The sequence below is a fragment of the Stenella coeruleoalba genome (assembly GCF_951394435.1).
Source record: "Stenella coeruleoalba genome assembly, chromosome: 5".
NCBI classification, from domain to species: domain Eukaryota; kingdom Metazoa; phylum Chordata; class Mammalia; order Artiodactyla; family Delphinidae; genus Stenella; species Stenella coeruleoalba.
The window spans coordinates 28,447,161-28,473,524 of NC_137150.1; the positions used below are offsets into that span (position 1 = coordinate 28,447,161).

At 37.5% G+C, this 26,364-nt stretch overlaps 1 protein-coding gene across 4 annotated transcripts in view; it reads left to right on the forward strand.

The window, feature by feature from the left end:
- Nucleotides 1–26,364, forward strand: part of PIK3CB (phosphatidylinositol-4,5-bisphosphate 3-kinase catalytic subunit beta) — a 195,314-nt gene that overhangs the window by 68,666 nt on the left and 100,284 nt on the right. For all 4 annotated transcript variants that reach the window (XM_079923349.1, XM_079923348.1, XM_079923351.1 and 1 more), the window contains 2 exons: nt 20,590–20,776; nt 23,889–24,114. In XM_079923349.1, coding sequence (XP_079779475.1) covers nt 20,624–20,776; nt 23,889–24,114 — 379 coding nt within the window. In that variant the 5' untranslated portion in view covers nt 20,590–20,623. The remainder of the gene's footprint in view (nt 1–20,589; nt 20,777–23,888; nt 24,115–26,364) is intronic.

The window sequence follows — 26,364 nt, forward strand, 5'->3', positions numbered from 1 at the left end:
CTCCTTCTTTCTCCAGAAGAGCTCTGGGGCAGCCTTCATGTTATCTGTCCACTCACCCCTATAGTACTGGCCTCAGTCTACTGTGTTATTATTATTATTTTTTTAAATTTTTGGCCGCGTTGGGACTTCCTTGCTGTCTGAGGGCTTTCTCTACTTGTGGCGAGCAGGGCTACTCTTCGTTGTGGTGAGCAGGGGCTACTCTTCGTTGCAGTGTGCGAGCTTCTCATCGTGGTGGCTTCTCTTGTTGCGGAGCATGGGCTCTAGGCACTCAGGCATAAGTAGTTGCAGCACGCGGGCTCAGTAGTTGTGGCGCCCAGGCTTTGTTGCTCCGCGGCATGTGGGATCTTCCCGGACCAGGGATGGAACCCATGTCCCCTGCAGTGGCAGGCAGATTCTTTAATCACTGTGCCACCAGGGAAGCCCTGCTGTGTTATTGTATACTGGAATACATCAGCAGCAGCAAGGCAAAGAGCAAGGCCTGAACTCAAAAATCTGTTGTAAGACAGTTCTTTGGGAATGGTGTCTTACCCTCCTACACTCCGCCTGTTCTCTCCCTCCCCGTGGAGTTCTTGTAGTCTTTAAAAAAATTTTGATTTTGCAGGTAATCAGAAATGCAGATTAACTCAGATAACTTCAAATAATTGACTAAGACTAAAAAGCTTTATTACAATTCTGTTGATGGATACTGTGTACACCCATTAATGTAGTGGGGATACAAATTGGTAAAACCTTTCTTGAAAGTACCTTTCTAAGAAGTTTTGCAATATGTATAAAGAATCGTAAAGAAGTTTATAATAAAGATTCTAAACCCTGTTAGACCCAACCCCCTTTTTGTAGTATGTTTTGTAATACTTGTTTTACTATACTGAAAAGAAATTTATAGGTAACATAATCTACTTACACACATAAGAAAAATATGCTTTAACTATAATATAAAGGAAGTTCATTTGTGATAAAAAATAGCTTGATATTTACATGCTAAAAAATATGTAAACCCTCAGATACAACTGTAGTAGACCGTAGTCAGATGCTTGTATCTGTAGTTAGATCACTTGTGAATGCATTGACTACAAGTAAAGACTGACACAGGGATGTTGTGTTGGTAACTTAGATTCTATGAGAAGTACATGCAGCTGCTATTTCTGATTCTACATCATGGCTCACAAAATAACAAACCAAATGAAAAATCCTTGCTCTGGTTGCATGGCTTTTCATTCACAAACAGAACAAAAAGTCACTGAACACTTCTCTCTCAGGAGCTGTGATAGATACTCCAGGGGTTTTGGCCTTCATAAAGCAAAATGTCTACTAAAGTACACACGAGGTAGTAATTGCTCTGTCATGTTCTATGCCATTGATATTATGCAGCGCCTAGTGTGTAGTTTGGTGAAGGAATTTTCTTTTTTTTTCGTTTTGAATTTTAGAATTTTATTTTTTTATACAGCAGGTTCTTATTAGTTATCCATTTTATACATATTAGTATACATATGTCAATCCCAATCTCCCAGTTCATTCCACCACACCCGGCCCCGCCACTTCCCCCCTTGGTTTCCATATGTTTCTTCTCTACATCTGTGTCGCTATTTCTGCCCTGCAAACCGGTTCATCTGTACCATTTTTCTAGGTTGCACATACATGCATTAATACATGATATTTGTTTTTTTCTTTCTGACTTACCTCACTCTGTATGATAGTCTATAGATCCATCCACATCTCTACAAATGACCCAATTTCGTTCCTTTTTATGGCTGAGTAATATTCCATTGCATATATGTACCACATCTTCTTTTGCCATTCGTCTGTCGATGGGCATTTAGGTCGCTTCCATGACCTGCCTATTGTAAATAGTGCTGCATTGAATGTTGGGGTGCATGTGTCTTTTTGAATTATGGTTTTTCTCTGGGTATGTGCCCAGTAGTGGGATTGCTGGGTCATATGGTAATTCTATTTTTAGTTTTTTAAGGAACCTCCGTACTGTTCTCCATAGTGGCTGTATCCATTTACATTCCTACCAACAGTGCAAGAGGGTTCCCTTTTCTCCACACCCTTTCCAGCATTTGTTGTTTGTAGATTTTCTGATGATGCCCATTCTAACTGGGGTGAGGTGATACCTCATTGTAGTTTTGATTTGCATTTCCTAATAGTGATGTTGAGCAGCTTTTCATGTGCTTCTTGGCTATCTGTATGTCTTTGGAGAAATGTCTGTTTATGTCTTCTGCCCATTTTTTGATTGGGGTTTTTTTTTTTTAATATTGAGCTGTATGAGCTGTTTATATAGTTTGGAAATTAATCATTTGTCTGTTGATTTGTTTGCAAATATTTTCTCCCATTCTGCGGGTTGTCTTTTCGTTTTGTGTGTACTTTGCTTTAGAGAGGCTTTTTAAAGTTTCATTAGGTCCCATTTGTTTATTTTTGTTTTTATTTCCATTACTCTAGTAGGTGGATCAAAAAAGATGTTGCTGTGATTTATGTCAGAGTGTTCTTCCTATGTTTTCCTCTAAGAGTTTTATAGTGTCTGGTCTTACATTTAGGTCTCGAACCCATTTTTTTTTTTTGCGGTACACGGGCCTCTCACTGCTGTGGCCTCTCCCGTTGTGGAGCACAGGCTCCAGACGCACAGGCTCAGCGGCCATGGCTCATGGGCCCAGCCGCTCCGCGGCATGTGGGATCCTCCTGGACCACGGCACAAACCTGTGTCCCCTGCATCGGCAGGCAGACTCTCAACCATTGCACCACCAGGGAAGCCCTCGAACCCATTTTGAGTTTATTTTTGTGTGTGGTGTTAGGGAGTTTTCTAATTTCATTCTTTTACATGTAACTGTCCAGTTTTCCCAGCACCACTTATTGAAGAGACTGTCTTTTCTCCATTGTATATCCTTGCCTCTTTTGTCATAGATAAGTTGACCAAAGGTGTGTGTGTTTATCTCTGGGCTTTCTGTCCTGTTCCATTGATCTATATTTCTGTTTTTGTGCCGGAACCATATTGTCTTGATTACTGTAGCTTTGTAGTATAGTCTGAAGTCAGGGAGTCTGATTCCTCCAACTTTGTTTTTTTCCCTCAAGACTGTTTAGGCTATTTGGGGTCTTTTGTGTCTCCATAAAAATTTTAAGACTTTTTGTTCTAGTTCTGTAAAAAATGCCATTGGTAATTTGATAGGGATTGCATTGAATCTGTAGATTGCTTTGGGAGTGTAGTCATTTTCACAATATTGATTCTTCTACTCCAAGAACATGGTATATCTCTCCATCTGTTGGTATCATCTTTAATTTCTTTCATCAGTGTCTTATAGTTTTCTGCATACAGGTCTTTTGTCTTCCTAGGTAGGTTTATCCTAGGTATTTCATTCTTTTGTTGCAATGGTAAATGGGAGTGTTTCCTTAATTTCTCTTTCAGATTTTTCATCATTAGTGCATAGGAATGCAAGAGTTTTCTGTGCATTAATTTTGTATCCTGCAGTTTTTCCAAATTCATTGATTAGCTCTAGTAGTTTTCTGGTGGCATCTTTAGGATTCTCTGTGTATAGTATCATGTTATCTGCAGACAGTGCAGTTTTACTTCTTCTTTTCCAATTTGTATTCCTTTTAATTCTTTTTCTTCTGTGATTGCCGTGGCTAGGACTTCCAAAACTATGTTGAATAATAGTGGCTAGAGTGAACATCCTTGTCTCATTCCTGATCTTAGAGGAAATGCTTTCAGTTTTTCACTATTGAGAATGAAGTTTGCTGTGAGTTTGTCATATATGGCCTTTATTATGTTGAGGTAGGTTCCCTCTATGCCCACTCTCTGGAGAGTTTTTATCATAAATGGGTGTTGAATTTTGTCAAAAGCGTTTTCTGCATCTTTTTCTGAGATGATCATATGGTTTTTATTCTTCAGTTTGTTAATATGGTGTATCACATTGATTGATTTGTGTATATTAAAGAATCCTTGCATCCCTGGGATAAATCCCACTTGATCATGGTGTATGATCCTTTTAATATGCTGTTGGATTCTGTTTGCTGGCATTTTGTTGAGGATATTTGCATCTATATTCATCAGTGATATTGGTCTGTAATTTTCTTTTTTTGTAGTATCTCGATGTGGTTTTGGTATGAGGGTGATGGTGGCCTCATAGAATGAGTTTGGGAGTGTTCCTTCCTCTGCAATTTTTTGGAAGAGTTTTAGAAGGATGGGTGTTAGCTCTTCTTTAAATGTTTGATAGAATTCACGTGTGAAGCCATCTGGTCCTGGACGTTTGTTTGTTGGAAGATTTTTAATCACAGTTTCAATTTCATTACTTATGATTGGTCTGTTCTTATTTTCTGTTTCTTCCTGGTTCAGTCTTGGAAGGTTATACCTTTCTAAGAATTTGTCCATTTCTTCCAGACTGTCCATTTTATTGGTATAGGGTTGCTTATAGTAGTCTCTTATGTTGCTTTATATTTCTGCAGTGTCTGTTGTAATTTCTCCTTTTTCATTTCTCATTTTATTGATTTAAGTCCTCTCCCTCTTTTTCTTTTTTTAAAAATTTTATTTATTTATTTAGTTATTTTTTATGGCTGCATTGGGTCTTTGTTGCTGCGCACGGGCTTTCTCTAGTTGTGGTGAGCAAGGGCTACTCTTCGTTGTGGGCTTCTCTTTGTGGTGGCTTCTCTTTGTTGTGGAGCACCGGCTCTAGGCATGTAGGCTTCAGCAGTTGTGGCACTTGCGCTCAGTAGTTGTGGCTTGCCAGCTCTAGATTGCAGGTTCAGTAGCTGTGGCGCATGGGCTTAGCTGCTGTGCAACATGTGGGATCTTTCCGGACCATGGCTTGAACCCATGTCCCCTGCATTGGCAGGCAGATTCGTAACCACTGCGCCACCAGGGAGGCCCTCCTTCTTTTTCTTGATGAGTCTGGCTAAATGTTTATCAATTTTGTTTGTCTTCTCCAAGAACCAGCTTTTAGTTTTATTGATCTTTGCTATTGTTTTCTTTGTTTCTATTTCAGTTATTTCTGCTCTGACCTTTATGATTGCTTTCCATCTGCTAACTTTGTGTTTTGTTTGTTCTTCTTTCTCTAGTTCCTTTAGGTGTAAGGTTAGATTGTTTATTTGAAATTTTTCTTATTTCTTGAGGTAGGCTTGTATTGCTATAAACTTCCCTCTTAGAACTGCTTTTGCTGCATCCCATAGGTTTTGGATTGTGTTTTCGTTGTAATTTGTCCCTAGATATTTTTTGATGTCCTCTTTGATTTCTTCAGTGATCTCTTGGTTATTTAGTAACATATTGTTTATCCTCCATGTGTCTTTGTTTTTTACGTTTTTTTCCCTGTAATTGATTTCTAATCTCATAGCATTGTGGTCAGACAAGATGCTTGATATGATTTCAATTTTCTTAAATTTACCGAGGCTTGATTTGTGACCCAAGATGTGATTAATCCTGGATAATGTTCTGTGTGCACTTGAGGAGAAAGTGTAATCTGCTGTTTTTGGATGGAATGTTGTATAATATCAATTAAATCTGTCTGGTCTGTTGTGTCATTTAAAGCTTGTGATGCCATATTAATTTTCTGTTTGGATGATCTGTCCATTGGTGTAAGTGAGCTGTTAACGTCTCCCACTGTTATTGTGTCACTGTCGATTTCCTCTTTTATAGCTGTTAGCAGTTGCCTTATGTATTGAGGTGCTCCTATGTTGGGTGTATATATATTTATAATTGTTATATCTTCTTCTTGGATTGATCCCTTGATCCTTATGTAGTGTCCTTCTTTGTCTCTTGTAATGTTCTTTATTTTAAAGTCTGTTTTATCTGATAATGAGTATTGCTACTCCAGCTTTCTTTTGAAGATATTTTCTCGGATCCTTTCTCTCTCTCTTCTCCTTCTGGGACCTGTATAATGTGAATATTGGTGCATTTTATGTTGTCCCAGAGTTCTCTAAGGCTGTCTTCATTTCTTTTCATTCTTTTTTCTTTATTCTGTTCCGTGGCAGTGAATTCCCCCATTCTGTCTTCCAGGTCACTTATCCGTTCTTCTGCCTCACTTATTCTGCTATTGATTCCTTCTAGTGTATTTTTCATTTCAGTTATTGTATTGTTCAACTCTGTTTTTCTTTAATTCTTCTAGGTCTTTGTTAAACATTTCTTGCATCTTCTTGATCTTTGCCTCCATTCTTTTTCCGAGGTCCTGGATCATCTTCACTATCATTATTCTGATTTCTTTTTCTGGAAGGTTTCCTATCTCCACTTCATTTAGATGTTTTTCAGGGGTTTTATCTTGTTCCTTTATCTGGTACATAGCCCTCTGCCTTTTCATCTTGTCTATCTTTCTGTGAATGTGGTTTTTGTTCCACAGACTGTTAGGACTGTAGTTCTTCTTGCTTCTGCTCTCTCCCCTCTTGGTGAAGGAATTTTGCAGTAACTTGTTCTGCTTTCTCTGTGAGTATTATCATTAACGTTATCATTGGAACCTTTTTTTTTTTTTTTTTTTGCAGTTGTGAAATTGTGCTTGTCTTGTTACAAGGAATGTAACTTTAACTTTTGCCTCTCTGATTTTCGTCTCTTTGAATTAGTTTTGAGCCACTGATCCTAAGGTGAATGATACAACATGATACTAACAATAAATACTTAACAAAAGTAAATGCTGTAGCAGAAGTGAAGTAACAGTATATTTGCTAAGATTTGGAAGCATCCCATTAACTGTTACCCAAGGGAAATTGAACAGCACAGCTCTGCTAGCATAGAGTTGTGTTGTGGGATTTTTGTAGAAAATTTTATTAATTTTGGGAAATGCATGTGAGCAAACCACCTGTAGATCACTAGAGACCACCTTTTAAGAATTACTGTTTTAATTTCTTTCACATCAAGCAAACAAGACTGATGATTTATGCTGTGAATAGGAGGCATGGCTGTTCCTTTTGTTGGAAAGAAACTGGTCTCACTGTAAATTAATATGTCATCAGTTATTGAGATTTTGTGTTTTGTTGTTGTTTGTTTTTGTTTTTTGCCACACGGCATGCGGGATTCTAGTTCCCCAAGCAGAGATCAAACCCACGTCCCCTGCAGTGGAAGTGCAACGTCTTGACCACTGGACCACCAGGGAAATCCCTTGAGTGCTTTTTTATGTGAAGTGCTATGCAAAGTTCTTTTCTGTATGTGCTGTTTTATTTAATCCTTTAGCTTTGCAGGGTGGAAAGTTCTTATTCATAAATCAGTTATCTAAGGTTATGAAATCCAAGCTATACAAAAAAATATGTTGGTGAAATAATATTACAAAAAGGACTACTTAGTGTTTCATTAATAAATCTTCGTGGATCTGGATATTAATGAACTTTATACTAGATTAAAGAGAATGACAGAATGACGGGTTCAGTGACTTAAGATTAGAGTTTATTTTAAATATTCAAAATAGAAAATGTAACATTTACATACTAGATAATTTTATGAAATGATTCCTTTATTGAATTTGAAGTTTATGCTTTGGAGCTATGTCTTTTAAGATCTTAGGATAGTAATCTGGTTTTTGGAGGGGAATTTAGTAATATTATATATTTCATTTAAATTTGTACGATTTTGAAATTTAAAAAAAAATTTTTATTTTTGCCATGCCATGTGGCTTGTGGGATCTTTGTTCCCCAGCCAGTGATCGAACCCGGGCCCCCTGCAGTGGAAGTTTGGTGTCCTAACCACTGGACTGACAGGGAATTCCCTGTACTATTTCAGTTTTAGATATATACTTACCTCTTCAGGATATTTACTGTGATTACCAGCTGTTTGTGCGTTATAGGTTGCTTGTTGGGAAAGTTTTAAAAGAGAGGAATTGCTTAAGCAATACAGGAGTTAGTCTTGTCAGTGTCTAGGTTAGACACAGAAGCTGTCTTGGTATATTGTGTTGTGGTTTTAAAAAATTGCTCTGCATTCATAGAGATTGACATAAATCTGGCTTATAAGAAATATACTTGTTTTACAGAGGCATGTTAAGTATTTATAAATGTATTCTGTTTATATTAACGTTAACTACTAAGAATGAAAATCTGACTTTGGAAATACTGATGAACACCGACATATTAAGAATAGCTAGCCTAGCTCTAACCTGAGTTCTTTGGACTATTCTAAGTGTCTTGAATAATAGAACTTTTTAAAAAAGTATGTAATCTGTATGCTCTCATTAATGAAACATTGAAAAAACATTTATTTATAGTTACTTTTTTTTGTTTGTTTGCTGTACGTGGGCCTCTCACCGTTGTGGCCTCTCCCGTTGTGGAGCACAGGCTCCGGACGCGCAGGCTCAGCGGCCATGGCTCACGGGCCCAGCTGCTCCGCGGCACGTGGGATCCTCCTGGACCGGGCACGAACCCATGTCCCCTGCATTGTCAGGTGGACCCTCAACGACTGCGCCACCAGGGAAGCCCCTATAGTTACTTTTGAACTATATTAGTATATTTCCTTCCATCTTTAATTTCTTTCTTTCTTTTGTTCTTTCAGTTTTGTTGAGATATAATTGACATCCAGCACTGTATAAGTTATACAGCATAATGATTTGACTTACATACATCATGGAATGGTCACCACAGTAGATTTAATGAAAATTTGTTATCTCATATTGACACAATATTAAAGAAATAGAAAAAATATACATTTTTTTCCTTATGAGAACTCTTAGGATTTACTCTCTTAACAACTTTCATATATAATGTATAGTAGTGTTAGTTATTTTCATCATGTGTACATTACATCTCTAGTACTTATTCATCTTATAACTGGGAGGTTATACTTTGGACTAACTTCATCTAATTCCCCCTTCCTCCCTTTCCCCCTCCCAGCCTCTGGTTTTCCAGCCTAAATTTCCATGCATTAGATTGTACGTATGATTTTTCCCTTTTTTACAGTTAACAGAATTCTAATTATACTTTTTGTACTGCTTTACATTTTACTCTATCCATATCATCTATAAACATGTCCATAGTATTGTACACGTATGACAGACTTCAGTATAAATAGCTGCTTAATATGCCATCAAATGGGTATATCATTGTTTGTTTAACTATTTCTTGATATTTGGACCGTTAGGTTATTTGCAAGTTTGTCACGTTTGTATGTTTTTGCTTTGTGTATGAAAATTTTCCTGAATTCAAGTTTTTAAATAGGTAAATTACTGGGTTAGTAAGTTTAAAAAGTTTTCAAGGCTCAGTGCATATTTGCAAATATTTTCTAAAGGCTATTTAGAGTGCCTCCTCCTCCTCCTCCTCCTCCTCTCCCTCACCTCCCCACTCCTCCTCCCCTCCTCCTCCCCCTCCTCCCCCCTTCCTCCCCTCTCCTCCCCCTCCTCCTCCCTTCCTCCCCTCTCCTCCCCTCCTCCTCCCCTCTCCTCCCCCTCCCCCTCCCCTCCCCCCTTTTTTGCCACACGACACTCCTCCCCCGCACCACGCGGCATGCAGGATCTTAGTTCCCCTACCAGGGATCAAAACTATGCCCTCTGCAGTGGAAGCGTGGATTTGTAACTACTGGATTGCCAGGGAAGCCCCCACCTTCTATTTTAAGAGGATAAATTTGAATGTTATTTCAATATAAATGATAAGGTATACAGTACTGTTTTAGCAGTTATTCTTTAATAATTAGTAGAATTACTTTAGAGAGACCTTTTACATGGAATTACAGTAATTCAGATAAAATAACCATCTTTAACAAGTGGAGTTCTATATTCAGTTTTTCAGTGTTCAGTATAATGCATACTTCATTGTAAACAAATCAGCAAACAAGGCTGGTTTCTTGTCTTTGAACAGTAGAAGTGGGGGGAGGGGAAGGACAGAAACCCAGATAAATCAAAATCCCGTCACTTAAATTGTCTGTTATTGAAACCTGAGGGTTGAGATAATAAATGTGGTGTTCATGATAAGTGCACTGCCCCTTCCAGTTCTTTTATGAACATTAACCTGTCTTCTAGCTATATCTTATAATAGTAAAGAAATAAATACTAGGTAAATACTGTTGCATTTAATATTTTTAAAATATTCACTTTCAATCTCTCTTAAATTTTTCTTCCATGATTTTCCAAAGAAGTTTTTGTGTGAACTACTTGTTCATCTGTCTAACAGGTTTATGTTGGTTTCTACTTATCACTTGATTGAAAGAAGTAAAATCCTGTAGTTCTGCTGGCACATTGCTAGGGAAGTTGAGAATATCTAAACCCTTTCCTCTCTTTCTGCTAGTGAACAATTGACAGGATATGGGTTTGTAATTACAGTCTAAGTGTTTAGTTGAGCTAATTGTCACTACTGAAGTTCCTGTGCCCTCTGATAGCTTCCTTGAAAAGTTGTTTTCATAAGTAGTTTCATGCTTGTCCTCAGCCTTTGATCATTTGCTTAATGCTCAAACAAAAGAGTGATACCAGACTGAGGTACCCTCTTGTAGTCTTGTGCTTGCTGTACTAGGTTAACCCTGTGCTAGAGTCACCCTGTGAAGGATTGTTGTGCTAAGGCAACCCTGTGAAGAACATTTCCTTTAAAAGAAGGAAAAAAAAAAAGGTAAAGAAAAAATAATTATAGAGTATGTTAATTGCTTGGAAATAAATCTTACTTCTGTCCTGGCTCTTTGTGTTACCTGGCTAATTTACTTGATTCATCTGGGCCTTAGTTTCCTTATCTTTAAAATAGGAAGGGTCTGTCACTCCTAAGGTACCTTCCAACCTGAAACTCTGAGTTACTTCTCAGGCTGGACTCTTGTGTGTGATGCTCCTATAAAATAAGGGTGACTAAGGGAAATAGGAACCAGAACTAGAATATATTTATTTTCAATTATGTAGCAGTAATTTCATTTTCTTCAGAATATCTTTATAAAAGATTTATCTGTTACCACGTGGTTTGTTACCTTATTTGTTTAGCAACAGTGTCAGTTTTAGATCAGATAAAGGACATACTATTTTTAATTACAGCACAGCACATTTTGTAAGTATACCCCCTCTCTCAATACTTACCTTAAAAGTTATGTGTACAGGGGTGGGATAGGGAGGATGGGAGCGAGGCTCAGGAGGGAGGCTCAAGAGGGAGGGGATATGGGAACATATGTATACATATGGCTGATTCATTTTGGTGTACAACAGAAACTAACAGTATTGTGAGGCAATTATACTCCAATAAAGATCTATTAAAAAAATATTGTACAGTACAGAGAAATACAGCCATTATTTTGTAATAACTTCAAATGGAGTGTAATTGAGTATAATATATAAAAACATTGAATCACTATGTTGCACACCTGAAACATTATATTGTAAATAAACTATACATCAATTTAAAAAAATAAAATTAAAGGTTAAAAAAAGAAAAAAATGTATATGTATACATATAGCTGATTCACTTTGCTGTACAGTAGAAACTAACACAACATTGTAAAGCAACTATACTCCAATAAAATTTTTTTTTAAAAAGTGTTATGCAAGAAGCTCTTAAGTGCTACAAGTTACCCTGTAGTTTTTTGTTTTGTTTTGTTTTTTAAAGGAATTTTAAAATTAAGTAATTTTTGCCTGAGTTGGGGCTTCGTTGCTGCGCGCGGACTTTCTCTAGTTGCGGCGAGTGGGGGCTACTCTTCGTTGCGGTGCGCAGGCTCCTCATTGCAGTGTCTTCTCTTGTTGCGGAGCATGTGCCCTAGGCACGCAGACTTCAGTAGTTGTGGCGCACGGCCTTAGTTGCTCCGCGGCATGTGGAATCTTCCCAGAGCAGGGCTCGAACCCATGTCCCCTGCATTGGCAGGCGGATTCTTAACCACTGTGCCACTAGGGAAGCCCTGTTTTGTTTTGTTTTTTTTAAAACTATGGACTTCATTTAATAATAGTACATTGGTTCATCAGTTGTATCAAATGTGTTGCACTAATATGAGGTAATAATAGGGGAAGCTGTGGGGGAGACTTTCTGCTCAGTTTTTCCAGAAACTAAAACTGCTCTAAAAATAATTCTATGAATTATTTTTTAAAAACTGTAAATCATCAAGACATAGAGGAATGAGGCATCTCTTAACTTGGGGGGCCATTTTTTCTTTCTAAAATGTTAGAACTGGTGCACCTCTCTTTCTTTACTGATTAGAAAGGAACTAGGAGGAATTGAGAAGAGAACCATTATTCTCCTGTATCAGACAGAAATGAAAGTGAATTGTAGCCATCAGTTCCTTTATGCATACTCTAAGCTGGGAAATACAGGAGAAAAAAGATCCTTCTTTAACTTTTCTGCCAGGTAATAGATGGCTTATGTTCTTTTTTTAATTTTTTTAATTTTTTATTGGAGTATGGTTGCTTTACACTGTTGTGTTAGCCTCCACTTCATAACAAAATGAATCAGCCATACACTCCCCTGTAGTTTTAGTTAGACTACCCCATCAGTATGTTTAGTAAGGGTCTTGAAAACTAAGAGCCAATTATACTGGCCTTACATTCCTCTGATTGGTTAGGGGGCTAAAGTTTTCTTGACTTAGAGCTTCTTTTACCCTTCAAGAATTAGCCAAAGATAACATAGCCAAATACAGGAAACACTATTGATTGTCAAGTAGAAATGTATGGGAAATTATGTTCATTATTGTTTTAAATACAGACTACAGTTAGGTCTAGTTGAATTGTGGAGACCCCATTAATCCTTTGAGAAATAGTAGGAATTGTCATAGAGCAGGGGTTCTGAAACTGGACAGTGTGAAATCCCCCCCTATAAGATGCTTTTGAAATTTGTAGGGGGTGATATTGTTGTACCTGTTGCTGATACAGTGACTGGGGGAGGTGCTACTATTATGTAATGGTTAAAAGTCTTACTATTATCTGAGCCTAGATCTGAACTTTATTTATTTACATAAAAATATAATACACAGCATTTTTTACATGTTTTTTTTTTTTTTTTTGCGGTACGCGGGCCTCTCACCGTTGTGGCCTTTCCTGTGGCGGAGCACAGGCTCCGGACACGCAGGCTCAGCGGCCGTGGCTCACGGGCCCAGCTACTCCGCGGCATGTGGGATCTTCCCGGACCGGGGCACGAACCCGTGTCCCCTGCATCAGCAGGCGGACTCCCAGCCACTGTGCCACCAGGGAAGTCCTACATGATTTTAATACATTAATTTTGGAAGATATAAACTTGGAAGATAAAGATTTGTAAAATCAATGGCACCAGTGGCTTTTATGGCATTTGATCAGTCTGCATTTGTAGTTGTCACATCCATGGTGATTCTACGTATAGATTCAAACCTCTGACTACTTCATTGTGTAGGGGTATGGTTATGTCCAAGTATTCACATACTGAAATATACAGCCTTATTTTCTTTTATTTTCCCTTTATATTATAATTAGGACATTATATGAGTATATTTTGAAATTGGCTATATATGTATGTAAATTATATGAATAATTTCATTTCAGATTTTTAAAGTATTTGTAAAATACTTATTTAGAAAGAATATTGAATATGAAGATTGACAACCAGTCTCTTAGGTAGTATTTAACTTAAAGTACTTTGAAAACCTTGAGAAGTGGTCTAATAAAAGTGCTTTTATTAAAGTGACACACAAGTACAGCCTATATGTTAAGCTGTAATTACATGGTATATGTCTACCTGTAGTGTTTATAAAGCCTGACAACCATTCTAACTCAGTTATTAGTAACTTATTAATATGGTAATATCAAGGTAGAAATTTATGTACCTAGACATAACCTTTCATTACAGTTCACTTTCAGTATCTACAGAGGTTTGGTTCCAGGAGCCCTCACAGATACCAAAATCTGCTGATGCTCAAGTCCCTCATATAAAATGGTGTAGTATAAATGAATAAATACAGTCATACTGTGTCTGTGAAATTTTGATACGTGGTTGGTTGAATCTGTGGATGTGAAAGCCATGGATACAGAGGGCCTACTGTATTCCCTTTAATAATTCACTCCTTTTTGAGAAAAACATTTCTAGGTCTCATTTAAACACAGTATAGCTTTTCAAGCATCATCAGTATTTTGATGAATCATTAGAATCTTTCTGATGATTTTATGTCAAAAAGTTGATAATTTCAACATGAGAATTTTGTCCTTGAAATAGAAGATAGAGGGATAAACAGCAAGGTCCTACTATACAGCACAGGGAACTATATTCAATATCCTATGATAAACCATAAAGGAAAAGAGTATGAAAAAGAATGTACTTGTATGTGTAACTGAATCACTTTGCTGTACAGTAGTAGTTTACACAACATTGTAAATCAACTATACTTCAATAAAATAACTTAAAAAAAATTAAAGATAGGGGGATTGATTTTGGAGATTGGTGTGATGTTGCTTTAGTAAGCAAAGAGCATGGTTAACTGTAAAGCTAAAGGATTAAACTTTACGATGCATTTTGAGATGGCAGGAGAGAAATACTTGACCCTTGCAATTTACTTTGCCAGTTCCTAATGCTATTTATTTATTTATTTTTAGCTGCGTCGGGTCTTTGTTGCAGCCTGCAGGTGTCTCTCTAGTTGTGGCACATGGGCTCCAGAGCACGTGGGCTCTGTAGTTGTGGCACGTGGGCTCCAGAGCGCGTGGGCTCTGTAGTTGTGGCACGTGGGATCTTAGTTCCCTGACCAGGGATTGAACCCACATCCCCTGCATTGGAAGGTGGATTCTTAACCACTGGACCACTTGGAAAGTACCTAAATCACATTTTTAAGGGGGACTTCCCTGGCGGTCCAGTGGTTAACGCTCTGTGCTTCCACAGCAGGGGACATGGGTTCGATTCCTGGTCAGGAACTAAGAGCCCTCATGCTGCGCAGTGTGGCCAAAGGAACAACAACAACAACAACAAAAATCACTTTTTTTTTTTTTTTTGCGGTACGCGGACTTCTCACTGTTGTGGCGTCTCCCGTTGCGGACCACTGGCTCCGGACACACAGGCTCAGTGGCCATGGCTCGTGGGCCCAGCTGCTCCGCGGCATGTGGGATCTTCCTGGACTGGGGCACGAACCTGCGTCCCCTTCATCGGCAGGCAGACTCTCAACCACTGTGCCACCAGGGAAACCCAAAAAATCACTTTTTTAATGATCCAATATAATTGTTCTAGTGATTTGCATAGAATTCGAATTCATTCATTCAGACAGAAGTAAATATGTATTGAGCCAGAAATAGTAGGAGGTTGGGAAGCTCTCACTAAGCAACAAGCTTCAATATAGTGTGCTCCTGCTTTGACATAGATATGCCCTGGTGCTTGAGTGCACAGAAGAGTATTGGGGGTGGATTCCAAGAGTCTAGAAGACTAAGAGTTGGTCAGGACATATGTAGCTGAGGACCACCTAGGGAGAGGGATGACAGGTTAAAGGTAGGAGGCAGGAGAGAGTATGGGAAATGCTGGCAAGTATCAGCAGTTCAGCAAGGCTGGATTAAGGATAGTATGTGTGGGAGTGTTGAATGACATATCTAGAAAGTAAGAAAGGTAGGGGCCCATTAATTCATTCTTGTAATTCATTTTAGGTATGACTACTTCATCAAGAAATTCTTAAATCTGCCATAGTGGTTTTGCCTCTAATACCCAAGAAGTTTAGAATTTGAATCTGGGGAGTTGATGCTGTTGGGTAGTGAGGTACAGTATGTCTCCTTGAAAAGGTTGTTGCTCTGGGCTCCAGAGTCTCAGGAAGTCTCATCATTTCCAGTTGTCTGGTAAGGGTGAGGTCTCAGAGTTTTTGTTTTTATAGTTTCGTGCTCCTGTATTACTATGGATATTCATCAGGTGATTTGGCTTCAGTTGTGAGAATCTTGCCAAAAATCTATGCTGAAGAAACCAGGGGAGTATACAGGTTTATCTTGATTGTAATTCTGTGACAGTTGGCTGATGTTTCATAAACTCATCTCAGTTTTAAATGCTAACTTTAGTTTGTCCTGTCAGCTTTTGTTGACAACTCCTAACTCATATGTAGTACTTGGTGTTCAGGAGATGGCTTTTCCCTGTTTGTCTTTGCATGGTGGTATTTTAAGGTAAGCAAAGCATGGTCTTTAAAATTAGATGTAGCATGTTTTCGTTCCTCAAATATTTCTTGAATGCCTAATACTTGGAAAGTTGAGAAGCTCCTCCACTGAAGACAGTCTCTAAAGGCTGTTCTGCAGTGATTTGCCTAAAGCGTTTCTAGGATCAGCGACAGTTAATGACATCTGTAGTAACTTTGTGTAATTTTGTTCTTGTCTGTGAAAGTTTATCAGTTTAGAATTTCTACGTATAAACGTATAATGATTTCTCTGTACACTGTGGTGAGAGACAGTATTTTAAGAAGCATGGCACAAGACCTCAAGGAGCTTACAGTCAACGTAATGTGGTTTATTATGGTTAAATGTCTCGGACTCTTTTTATGGTGCTTTAGTAGTCATTATGTAGAGTGTGGTGTTGGGCTCACCCTCTAGAGTTAGACCCAACTTCAAATCCTAGGACTGCTGCTTTTTATCCATGAGATCTCAGATTTTCTAAGTCTCAGGTGCTTCTTGAGGAGTAGTAGTATTACTACAGGGTAGTAGTAAGGATAAAATATAGTAACACATGTAAGACTTTATTAGAATGCTGACACATAGTAAGTACTTACCTTTAGGTGTTATAAATTCTATTATCCTGTGAGCTTTTTTTTTTCCTTTTTTTTAAATTGTTGGAGTAGGGATAATACTGTTTGGTCTTAAGTTCATTAAACAATTACAAATGGCTACTATCTGCTAATCACTTTTGGGGAAACAAAAGTAGTTGAATATATGTGGCTCACAGCTCAAAAGAACTAACAGTTTTTGAATTAAAAAAATTAATAAATAGCAACAAACATGGAGCTTATTATATTCCAGGCATTCTTTACTCAGTGTTAATAAGTATGCTATGAGGTAGTTACTGTTGTTTTCACCATTTCACAGATAAAGGAATTTAAGTAGGAAGAAGGCATATGATTTGCCCAAGATCTCTCTGCTAGCGAGTGATGGAGCCAGGTTTTACAACTAAGCTGTTAGACTCTGAGAACAAAATATTTAATCGTTGTTCTGTTCTGCCTACAGAAACAAGGCTTGCACATCTGAAAGATTCAGGACCCTTATGACAGTGTCAGTGTGGTGGATCTAGGCCATGGGGGGTAAGACTTAGGAGGGAGGAATCAGTAACGGCCAGGATGTTCAGTAAAGGGAGAAAGCTGTCATTTAGCAGAACTTGCAATGTGTCAGGCTCTCACATATTAGCTCCTTCATTTGTCACCGTGTTCCCAGGAGGAGCATTTTATTATGAATCCCTTTTTTAGTTAATGGAGGCTCAGGAAGTTTAAGTGACTTACCAAAATTCACATAGCTGGTAAATGGTATAGATGGGATTTTTTTTTAATCTTTTATTTTTTAAATTAATTTATTTTATTTATTTATTTTTGGCTGCATTGGATCTTCGTTGCAGTGCACGGGCTTCTCATTGCAGTGGCTTCTCTTGTTGCGGAGCATGGGCTCTAGGCGCGTGGGCTTCAGTAGTTGTGGCACACGGACTTCAGTAGTTGTGGCTCGTGGGCTCAGTAGTTGTGGCTCACAGGCTCTAGAGCACAGGCTCAGTAGTTGTGGTGCGTGGACTTACTTGCTCCGTGGCATGTGGGATCTTCCCGGACCAGGGCTCAAACCTGTGTCCCCTGCATTGGCAGGCATATTAACTGCTGCGCCACCAGGGACGTCCTTAGATGGGATTTAACAAAATCTTTTTTACGAAAATAGCAAACATATACAAAAGCAGAGGAGTAATACAGTGTACTCCTCATCACCCAGATTCAGTGAATACCAACATTTTGCCTCTCATTTCATCTATTTCTGTCACTTTTAAAAACAGTTTTATTGAGGGATGATTGACTTAAAGTAAACTGCACATATTTAAAGTGTATAATTTGATATATTTTGACATATGTACACACCCCTGAAACCATCATCACCATAATCAAGGTAAATAAACATATCCACCACTCCCAAGAGTTTCCTTGTGTCCCTTTGTAATCCCTGCTTCTTACCTTTTCCTTCTTCCCTGCCCTCTCCCACACAAGGCAACCACTGATCTGTCACTATAGACGAGTTTACCTTTTCTAGACTTTTATATAAATGGAGTCATACAGTATGTACTCTTTTTGTCAGGCTTCTTTCACTCAGCGTAATTATTTTGAGATTCATCCACATTGTTGAATGTGTCTGTAGTGGATTTTTGTTTGTTTTTGCTTTTTTGAGTGTGTAGTATTCTATTGTATGAGTGTACCACTTTTTAAAAAATTCATTCACTTGTTGATGGACATTTGAATTTTTCCCAATTTTTGGCTAGTATAAATAAAGCTGCTATGAACAGTTATATACAAGTTTTTACATGGATATATGCCTTCATTTCATTTGGGTATATATTTAGAAGTGGGATGACTTGATCATATGGTAGGTGTATGTTAAGAAACTGCCAAACTGTTTTCCAAAGCAGCTCTAGTGTTTAACATTCCGATCAGCAGTGTATGAGAGTTCCAGTTCCTCTTCTTCCTTGTCTACACTTAGTATGGTTGGTCTTTTTAATTTTAGCCATGTAAGAGGTGTGTAGTGGTGTCTTACTGTTGTTTTAATTTATATGACTAATGATATTGAGCCCTTTTATCATCCATCTATCTCCTTTGATAGCCTCTGTTCAAATCTTTTGCCATTTTAAAGAAACTGAGCTGTTTTTCTTTTTTTATAAACAAATTTAGGAATTCAGGATTTTCTTTTTTTTTTAAATTTTTATTTATTTATTTTCGGCTGTGTTGCATCTTCATTGCTGCGCGTGGGCTTTTCTCTAGTTGCAGTGCGCCGGCTTCTCATTGCGGTGGCTTCTCTTGTTGTGGAGCATGGGCTCTAGGCACATGGGCTTTAGTAGTTGCGGCACGCAGGCTCAGTAGTTGTGGCACATGGGCTTAGTTGCTCCACGGCATGTGGAATCTTCCTGGACCAGGGCTTGAACCCATGTCCCCTGCATTGGCAGGCCAACTCTTAACCACTGCGCCACCAGGGAAGCCCTGAGCTGTTTTCTTATTATTGTATGTTGAGAGTTCTTTATGTATGCTGGATACAAGTTCTTTACATGATTTGTAAGCATTTTCTCCTGTCTGTGGCTTGTCTTTTTATATTATGGACAGTGCCTTCCTTAAGAGCAGAAGTTCTTAGTTTTGGTGATGTTCATTTTATCAATTTTTTATTTTATGAATTGTGCTTATGGTGTCGTATCTAAGAATTCTTTGCCTAATGCAAGATCACAAGCTTTTCTCCTATGTTTTCTTGTAGAGGATTTACAGTTTTAGCGTTTACATTTAGGCCTACAATCCATTTTGAGTTTATAATTTTTGATGTGAGATATGTATTGAGCTTCATTTTCTTAGCATATGGATGTCTAGTAATTCCAGCACCATTTGTTGAAAAAACTTTCTTTTTTCTCATCGAATTACCTTTACATCTTTGTTGAAATCAGCTGCCCATTCACGTTTTCAAAAATGGAATAATTTAAAGCAAATGCCAAGCATAGTGTCATTTTATCCCTATATATACTTCATTATGTGTCTCTGACTGATAAAGACTGGTTTTTAGAAACATAACATTCCATTATTATACCTCACAAAATGAACAGTTTCCTTACAATTATCTGATATTTAATCCATATTTAAATTTCCCAGGTTGTTTCAAATCAGTCTCCAAAGTTGACCAATAAAGAGTTTTTCTCTATCTTCATTGTCTCACATTTGTATATATTTCATGTGTTTCAATCCATGGATGTCGTTATTGTTTTTGATGCCCCAAAATGCTTCCGGTTGGTGTCTGTCTCTTTTGACACGATACTTGAATGTTTTGAATAAATGGGATTTGAACCTTGTTTTGTTTTTTTTAACTTCAGTGCCCATGTTCTTCCCAGGATTATTGTTGTGCTTTCTTGAAGGAAGCCCTTAAGGAATAGGTGAGACTTAAATGGTCCAGTTGAAGGGTGCGTTTGTTGGAATAGTGGTTTGGTACGGGCAATGTCAACATATCTGTGAACATAGGTCTAGCAGCAGGAGGCAAAAAGCACTTGTGGCACAAGAGCCTGGATTGTGGAGTAGTCAGAGAAGCAAAGGAAAACAGGCCAGAGTCATAGCATAAAGCGCCTTGCCAGCTGGTTTGGGGGATTTGGTCTTTTTAATACTTTGGTGGTGGGTCATGGGACTAAGTTCATGACATTTTGTTTCTCTCGTGAGCTTGATAGAAAATTATTTTTGAAGGAAGGCCCTCTTGATTGCCATTTTTCATGGAGTTTGCCAAGAAAAATTTGGTTGAAGAAGCGGATATCAATTCTCTAAGTAAAGTCTGGAGAGAATCCCCTGTTGAGTGGTTGTTAACTGGATTTCTCAGGAGCCTGTACTCCTTAAACCTTTCATCTTTCACATAATAAGTCATATACTTATTATGTTGAATTTGAATCAGTATGGTATATATACATAATTTATGTAGTGATAACCAAAAGTATTTTTAAGTTATGGTGGCTTACTCTTGCTTAACTTAATTGACCTCCTGTTACATTGTTGGCTATATTGAAATCCAAGGACTAATTATGGATTGGTGAGCTTTATCACGTTTTAGTATAAAATTTGGCTAATTAATTCACTAAGTTTTACTTACTGATTTCTAGAGCCCCATGGTTATGAGTGTGCTTCCGCTTCATAATGCCTCCTGCTATGGCAGACATCCTTGACATCTGGGCAGTGGATTCACAGATAGCATCTGATGGCTCCATACCCGTGGATTTCCTTTTGCCCACTGGGATTTATATCCAGTTGGAGGTACCTCGGGAAGCTACCATTTCCTATATTAAACAGGTATGTTATCAGGCTGAATTTCTATAAACATAGCTTACTTACTATATCACTTAGGGGAAAATGTTCCTCCATTTTAGAATGTTATTAATGTAAATCATATGGTAAATTTGAGAGAAGTTTATAAGTCATTATATTTTAAAGATTTTGATCCATACTGTGTCTTGGATCTTGTTTATTGGCTATATAAAACATTCTCATTCTCACTCCCACTCACTTTTAATTTTTAAAAAAATCCACGTGTGATACCTGAATGAAGACAAATTAGCTTATGTTAGCTAGTTTGAAAGGCTTGTTCAGGTTATCAAAAGGAATTTGACATTGTTCTAGAAAGTTTTATTTTGAGGTAAGATCTTTGTATGAATTGTCTTTGAGCTTATCACGTTTATTTTTCCTCAAGTGATTTTTCGTTGGTTGTCTCTTCTCTCCTTTTCCTTCCCTTTCTAATCCCCATTTTCTGTCCCCATCCCCACTATTTTTCATGGTCACTCTGGGGGAAAAAAAGGTTTTCTGCTGTTCAGTAGACTTTTTTCCCCCAGTAATCAATGCTGTGTCCTCATTTGAAAGCAAATTCTTTCACATAACAAGGCTTGCATGTTTTGTTGGATGATTTTTTTCAAGCAAATTGATGAGTACTATTGATTTGTGAAGATTATGACTTGTAAGTAAAATTATTTTCCTAAACTTTCTCTTTAATGTTTTTCAAATAGCTAAACCCAATATGGAAATTGGGGTTTATGACATATTTAAGAAAAAGTATTTATGACAAACCTTTTTAAAACGCTTGACTTTGGACAGCCTTATAACTCTTTTCCAAGCTTCTTCATCAGGGAGACATAAGAATTCTAGAACAGCATAATCCCTTAAGTGAAAAGGGATCACTTTTTAATTGTTTTGGGCACCCTACAGGGGCAGATAGTACACTTATTTTTATAGTCACAAGTGACAGGTATGGATGCCTGTGGCTATAGCTGAAGCTGAATTAACCATTGAAACCATGCTCCTTTAAAAAAAACTTATTGTTGTAAAATACGTATAACATAAAACTTACCGTAGGAGTCATTTTTAGGCACACAGTTTCTTGGTATTAAGTATATTCACAGTGTTGCCCAATCCATCACCACTATCCATTTCCAGCACTTTTCATCATCCTAAACACAGACTCTGTACTTAGTAAATAATAAACTTCCCCTCTTCTAGTCCCTGGTAATCTCTATTCTAGTTTCTGTCTATATGAATTTGTATATTCGAGCTACCTCATGTAAGTGGAATCACACAGTAGTCGACCTTTTGTGTCTGGTTTTCTCAATTAGCATAATATTTTAAAAGTTCATTCATGTTGTTACAGGTATCTAAATTTCATTCCTTTTTAAGACTGAATATTATTTCATTGTATGGATATACCACATTTTGTTTATTCATTCATCTTTTGATGGACATTTTGGTTATAACCATCTTTTGTCTTTTGTGAATAATGCTGCTCTGAACATTGGTGCACAAGTATCTGTATGAATCCCTGCTCTCCATATGTTGGATCATGTGGTAATTCTGTTTTAACTTTTTAAGAAACTGCTAAACTTTTTTTTTTTACAATGACTGTACCATTTTACTTTCCCACCAGCAATGCAAATGGATTCCAGTTTCTCAAAATGCTAGCCAACACTTGTTTTCCTTTTTTGTTTTTTTTTTAAAGTAATAACCATTCTTATGGCTGTGAAGTGGTACCTCATTTTAGTTTTTTTTTTTTTTTTTTTTTTTTTGCGGTACGTGGGCCTCTCACTGTTGTGGCCTCTCCCGTTGCGGAGCACAGGCTCCGGACGCGCAGGCTCAGCAGCCATGGCTCACGGGCCCAGCCGCTCTGCGGCATGTGGGATCTTCCCGGACCGGGGCACGAACCCGTGTCCCCTGCATCGGCAGGCAGACTCTCAACCACTGTGCCACCAGGGAAGCCTTCTCATTTTAGTTTTTATTTGCATTTCCCTAATGGCTAATGATTTCAGGCATCTCTTCATGTTCTTATGGACCATTTGTAGAATTGTCTGTTCAAGACCGTTGCCTATTTTTTAATTCAGTTGTTTTTTGTTGTTGAGTCATGGGAGTTCTTTAATGTATTCTGGATGGTAATCTCTTATCAAACATATAATTTGAAAATAATTTCTCCTATTCTGTGAGCTGCCTTTTCACTCTCATAATAGTGTGCTTTGATACAGAAAAGTTTCTAATTTTGATGAAGTCCAATTTGCCTATTTTTTAAATTTTTTTTTTTGCCTAGCATCAGTTTCTCTTGTTTGTTTCATATAACTGAATCTGAGGATTGGCCACGATTTTTATCCCTCAGCTGTTGACTTTTGTCCTGGTTGCAGTTAAAATATGTAATCCACCTTGTGTTTGTGTGGTGACCTTTTATGTGATCTCATCCAGGAGACTTCAGGGGAGATCATGAGAAATTGATTCTGCTCATCCTAACAGGACAGTGCTAGTTAATGGAGATAACTCTGGTGAATAGAAAAGAATTCAGGACAAAAATAATGTAAATTTTGTATGGAGGTGATAGATGATACATAATTTAAATGTTCTTCTTTTTAATTAGAAATTATTTATGTCCACCAGAATGCTAAATATGGAAGTCTTCAGTGATTCTTATTCTTCATAGATTTTCATATTTAATACTTTTGTTTATATAAATGCATTTTTTTGCATTATACCATTATATTACTTTACAAAAATGGGTTAAATACCATTCATATTCTCTTACAATTGCTATTTTTAAAAGGAACCAACCTTAATATATCTCGTATAGCTTTCCATGTTACCGTGTTTTTCTGTTTTATTTTCACAGTTCTGTAATATTCTCTTACAATTGCTATTTTTAAAAGGAACCAACCTTAATATATCTCGTATAGCTTTCCATGTTACCGTGTTTTTCTGTTTTATTTTCACAGTTCTGTAATATTCCGTAATTCACTTAACTGATCCCTTATTGCTAAGCAGTTTGCTTGTCCTCAGTTTTTGAGTTTTCCAAAGAGTGCTGCAGTGAGCATCCTTGTAGATATATCTTTGTACACTTGAGCAAGTATTTCCATTTCAGAAAATGTCTTATTACTTTTTCCTGCAGATGTTATGGAAACAAGTTCATAATTACCCAATGTTTAACCTCCTTATGGAAATTGACTCCTATATGTTTGCATGTGTGAATCAAACTGCTGTATATGAGGAGCTTGAAGATGAAACAAGAAGACTCTGTGATGTCAGACCTTTTCTTCCAGTTCTCAAATTAGTGACAAGAAGTTGTGACCCAGGGGAAAAATTAGACTCAAAAATTGGAGTCCTTATAGGAAGAGGTAATTAAAAAAATTCTTATTTTGAATTTTTAACATGTTTGTTGCTATCTGTATAAACATGTAGTAAGTATGATCTGAGACCTTGCTTTGCAAGGTGTGGTCCATGGGCCAGTGCTGGTCTGTACATTGTTAACCAGTCTGAGATAAAGTAAGTATAGAAATTGAGAATAAACTTCTCTAGCGATGTGATATTGCCACAACATCCAAGGGTGTGTGTATTTTTTATCTTTTTCTTTTCCAGTGACTTATTTTTTTTAATTTATTTATTGAAGTATAGTTGATTTACAATGTTGTGTTAATTTCTGCTGTATAAAGAAGTGATTCAATTATGCATAAATATACATTCTTTTCCATTATGGTTTATCACAGGATATTGTATATAGTTCCCGGTGCTATACAGTAGGACTTGTTGTTTATCCATTCTATATATAATAGTTTGCATCTGCTAGTCCCAAACTCCCAATCCATCCATCCCCCTCCCCTACCCCTTGAAAAACCACAAGTCTGTTCTGTATGGCTATGAGTCTGTTTCTGTTTTGTAGATAAGTTTTTTTGTGTCATATTTTAGATTCCACATATAAGTGATATCATATGGTGTTTGTCTTTCTCTTTCTGACTTACTTCACTTAGTATGATAATCTCTTGGTCCATCCATGTTGCTGCAAATGGCATTATTTTTTATGGCTGAGTAGTATTCCATTGTGTATATATACCACATTTTTTTTATCCATTCAACTGTCGACGGACATCTAGGCTCTTTCCATGTCTTGGCTATTGTGAATAGTGCAGCTATGAACATAAGGGTGCATGTATCTTTTTGAATTATAGTTTTGTTTGGATATATGCCCAGGAGTGGGATTGCTGTATCAAGTGGCAACCCTATATTTAGTGTTCTGAGGAACCTCCATATATTGTTTTTCACGGTGGCTGAACCAAGTTACATTCCCACCAACAGTGTAGGAGGGTTCCCTTTTCTCCACACCCTCTCCAGCATTTGTTATTTGTAGACTTTTTTTTTTTGGCGGTACGCAGGCCTCTCACTGTTGTGGCCTCTCCCGTTGCGGAGCACAGGCTCGGGACGCGCAGGCTCAGCGGGCCCATGGGCCCAGCCGCTCTGCGGCATGTGGGATCCTCCCGGACCAGGGCACGAACCTGTGTCCCCTGCATTGGCAGGCGGACTCTCAACCACTGCGCCACCAGGGAAGCCCTGTAGACTTTTTAATGATGGCCATTCTGACCAGTGATGATATTTCATTGTAGTTTTGATTGGCATTTCTTTAATAGTTAGCGATGTTGAGCATCTTTCATGTGCTTGTTGGCAATCTATATGTCTAGTGAATTATTTTTATTTTATAAAAGTATTGTTTTTTTGCAAATTTGAAATAAAAAAGTTGTTCCTTTGCCTCAGGTACTTTGAGAAGCCCTTTTTAAGAGATGCATCCTAAGTTTCTTGTGAACTACCCGTCTAGTATGAACATAATTTATGCACAACTCTATGCTAACCGAGACTTTAAGCACAACTCTATGCTAACCGAGACTTTTTTTTTACTCCATAAGTAAAATTATGTTTTAAGTAGAAGTTACTTTTATAGCAAGTCAAGATATATCATGCCCACATTATTCTTTGCATATTAATTTCAGGGAGAATTGTGAGTAACACAGTAAACACGGAGCAGTCTCTCTTGCTGTAGTAATCTTAGATGTCTAAAGGGCCAGTGGTATCCTGCCTTAGACAGGGTATTAACTTGAATTTGCATACTGCAAGGGGGATTACTGAAGAGGAGGCTTAAAGTACAAAACCAAAAATATCTGAAGAGTGTTGGATCTGGATTGGCTACCTGTATTGATCACATTCACTCTTATAGGATAATATAGTACCATCCCCTTTAAGATAGTAAGTACCTTTAAGATACTATTCTTTGATCTTGACCTATAGTTAATTCAGGCTAGCTAATGATTACACAGTGGGACTAAACTCTTCCCTTTGAGTACTTAGAACAGAAGCTTGTTTATTTACTGAATGACACCCTGGTATTTAAAAATGTTTGATTATTTCAGATGTTACCTAGTTTGCTTTGGCAATGACTTTTTCCCCCATTAAATAGGCTTGTAATTGTATAACATACAGATTTTTCAAAACTATATTAATAGCTTCAATAGAAAGCATGCCTTTCTGTTTTTTAGAGCTCCTAAGATTTTTTTTAAACTTTTAATTATTCTCCATTAGTAAAAATTTTTCCTTTGAATTAG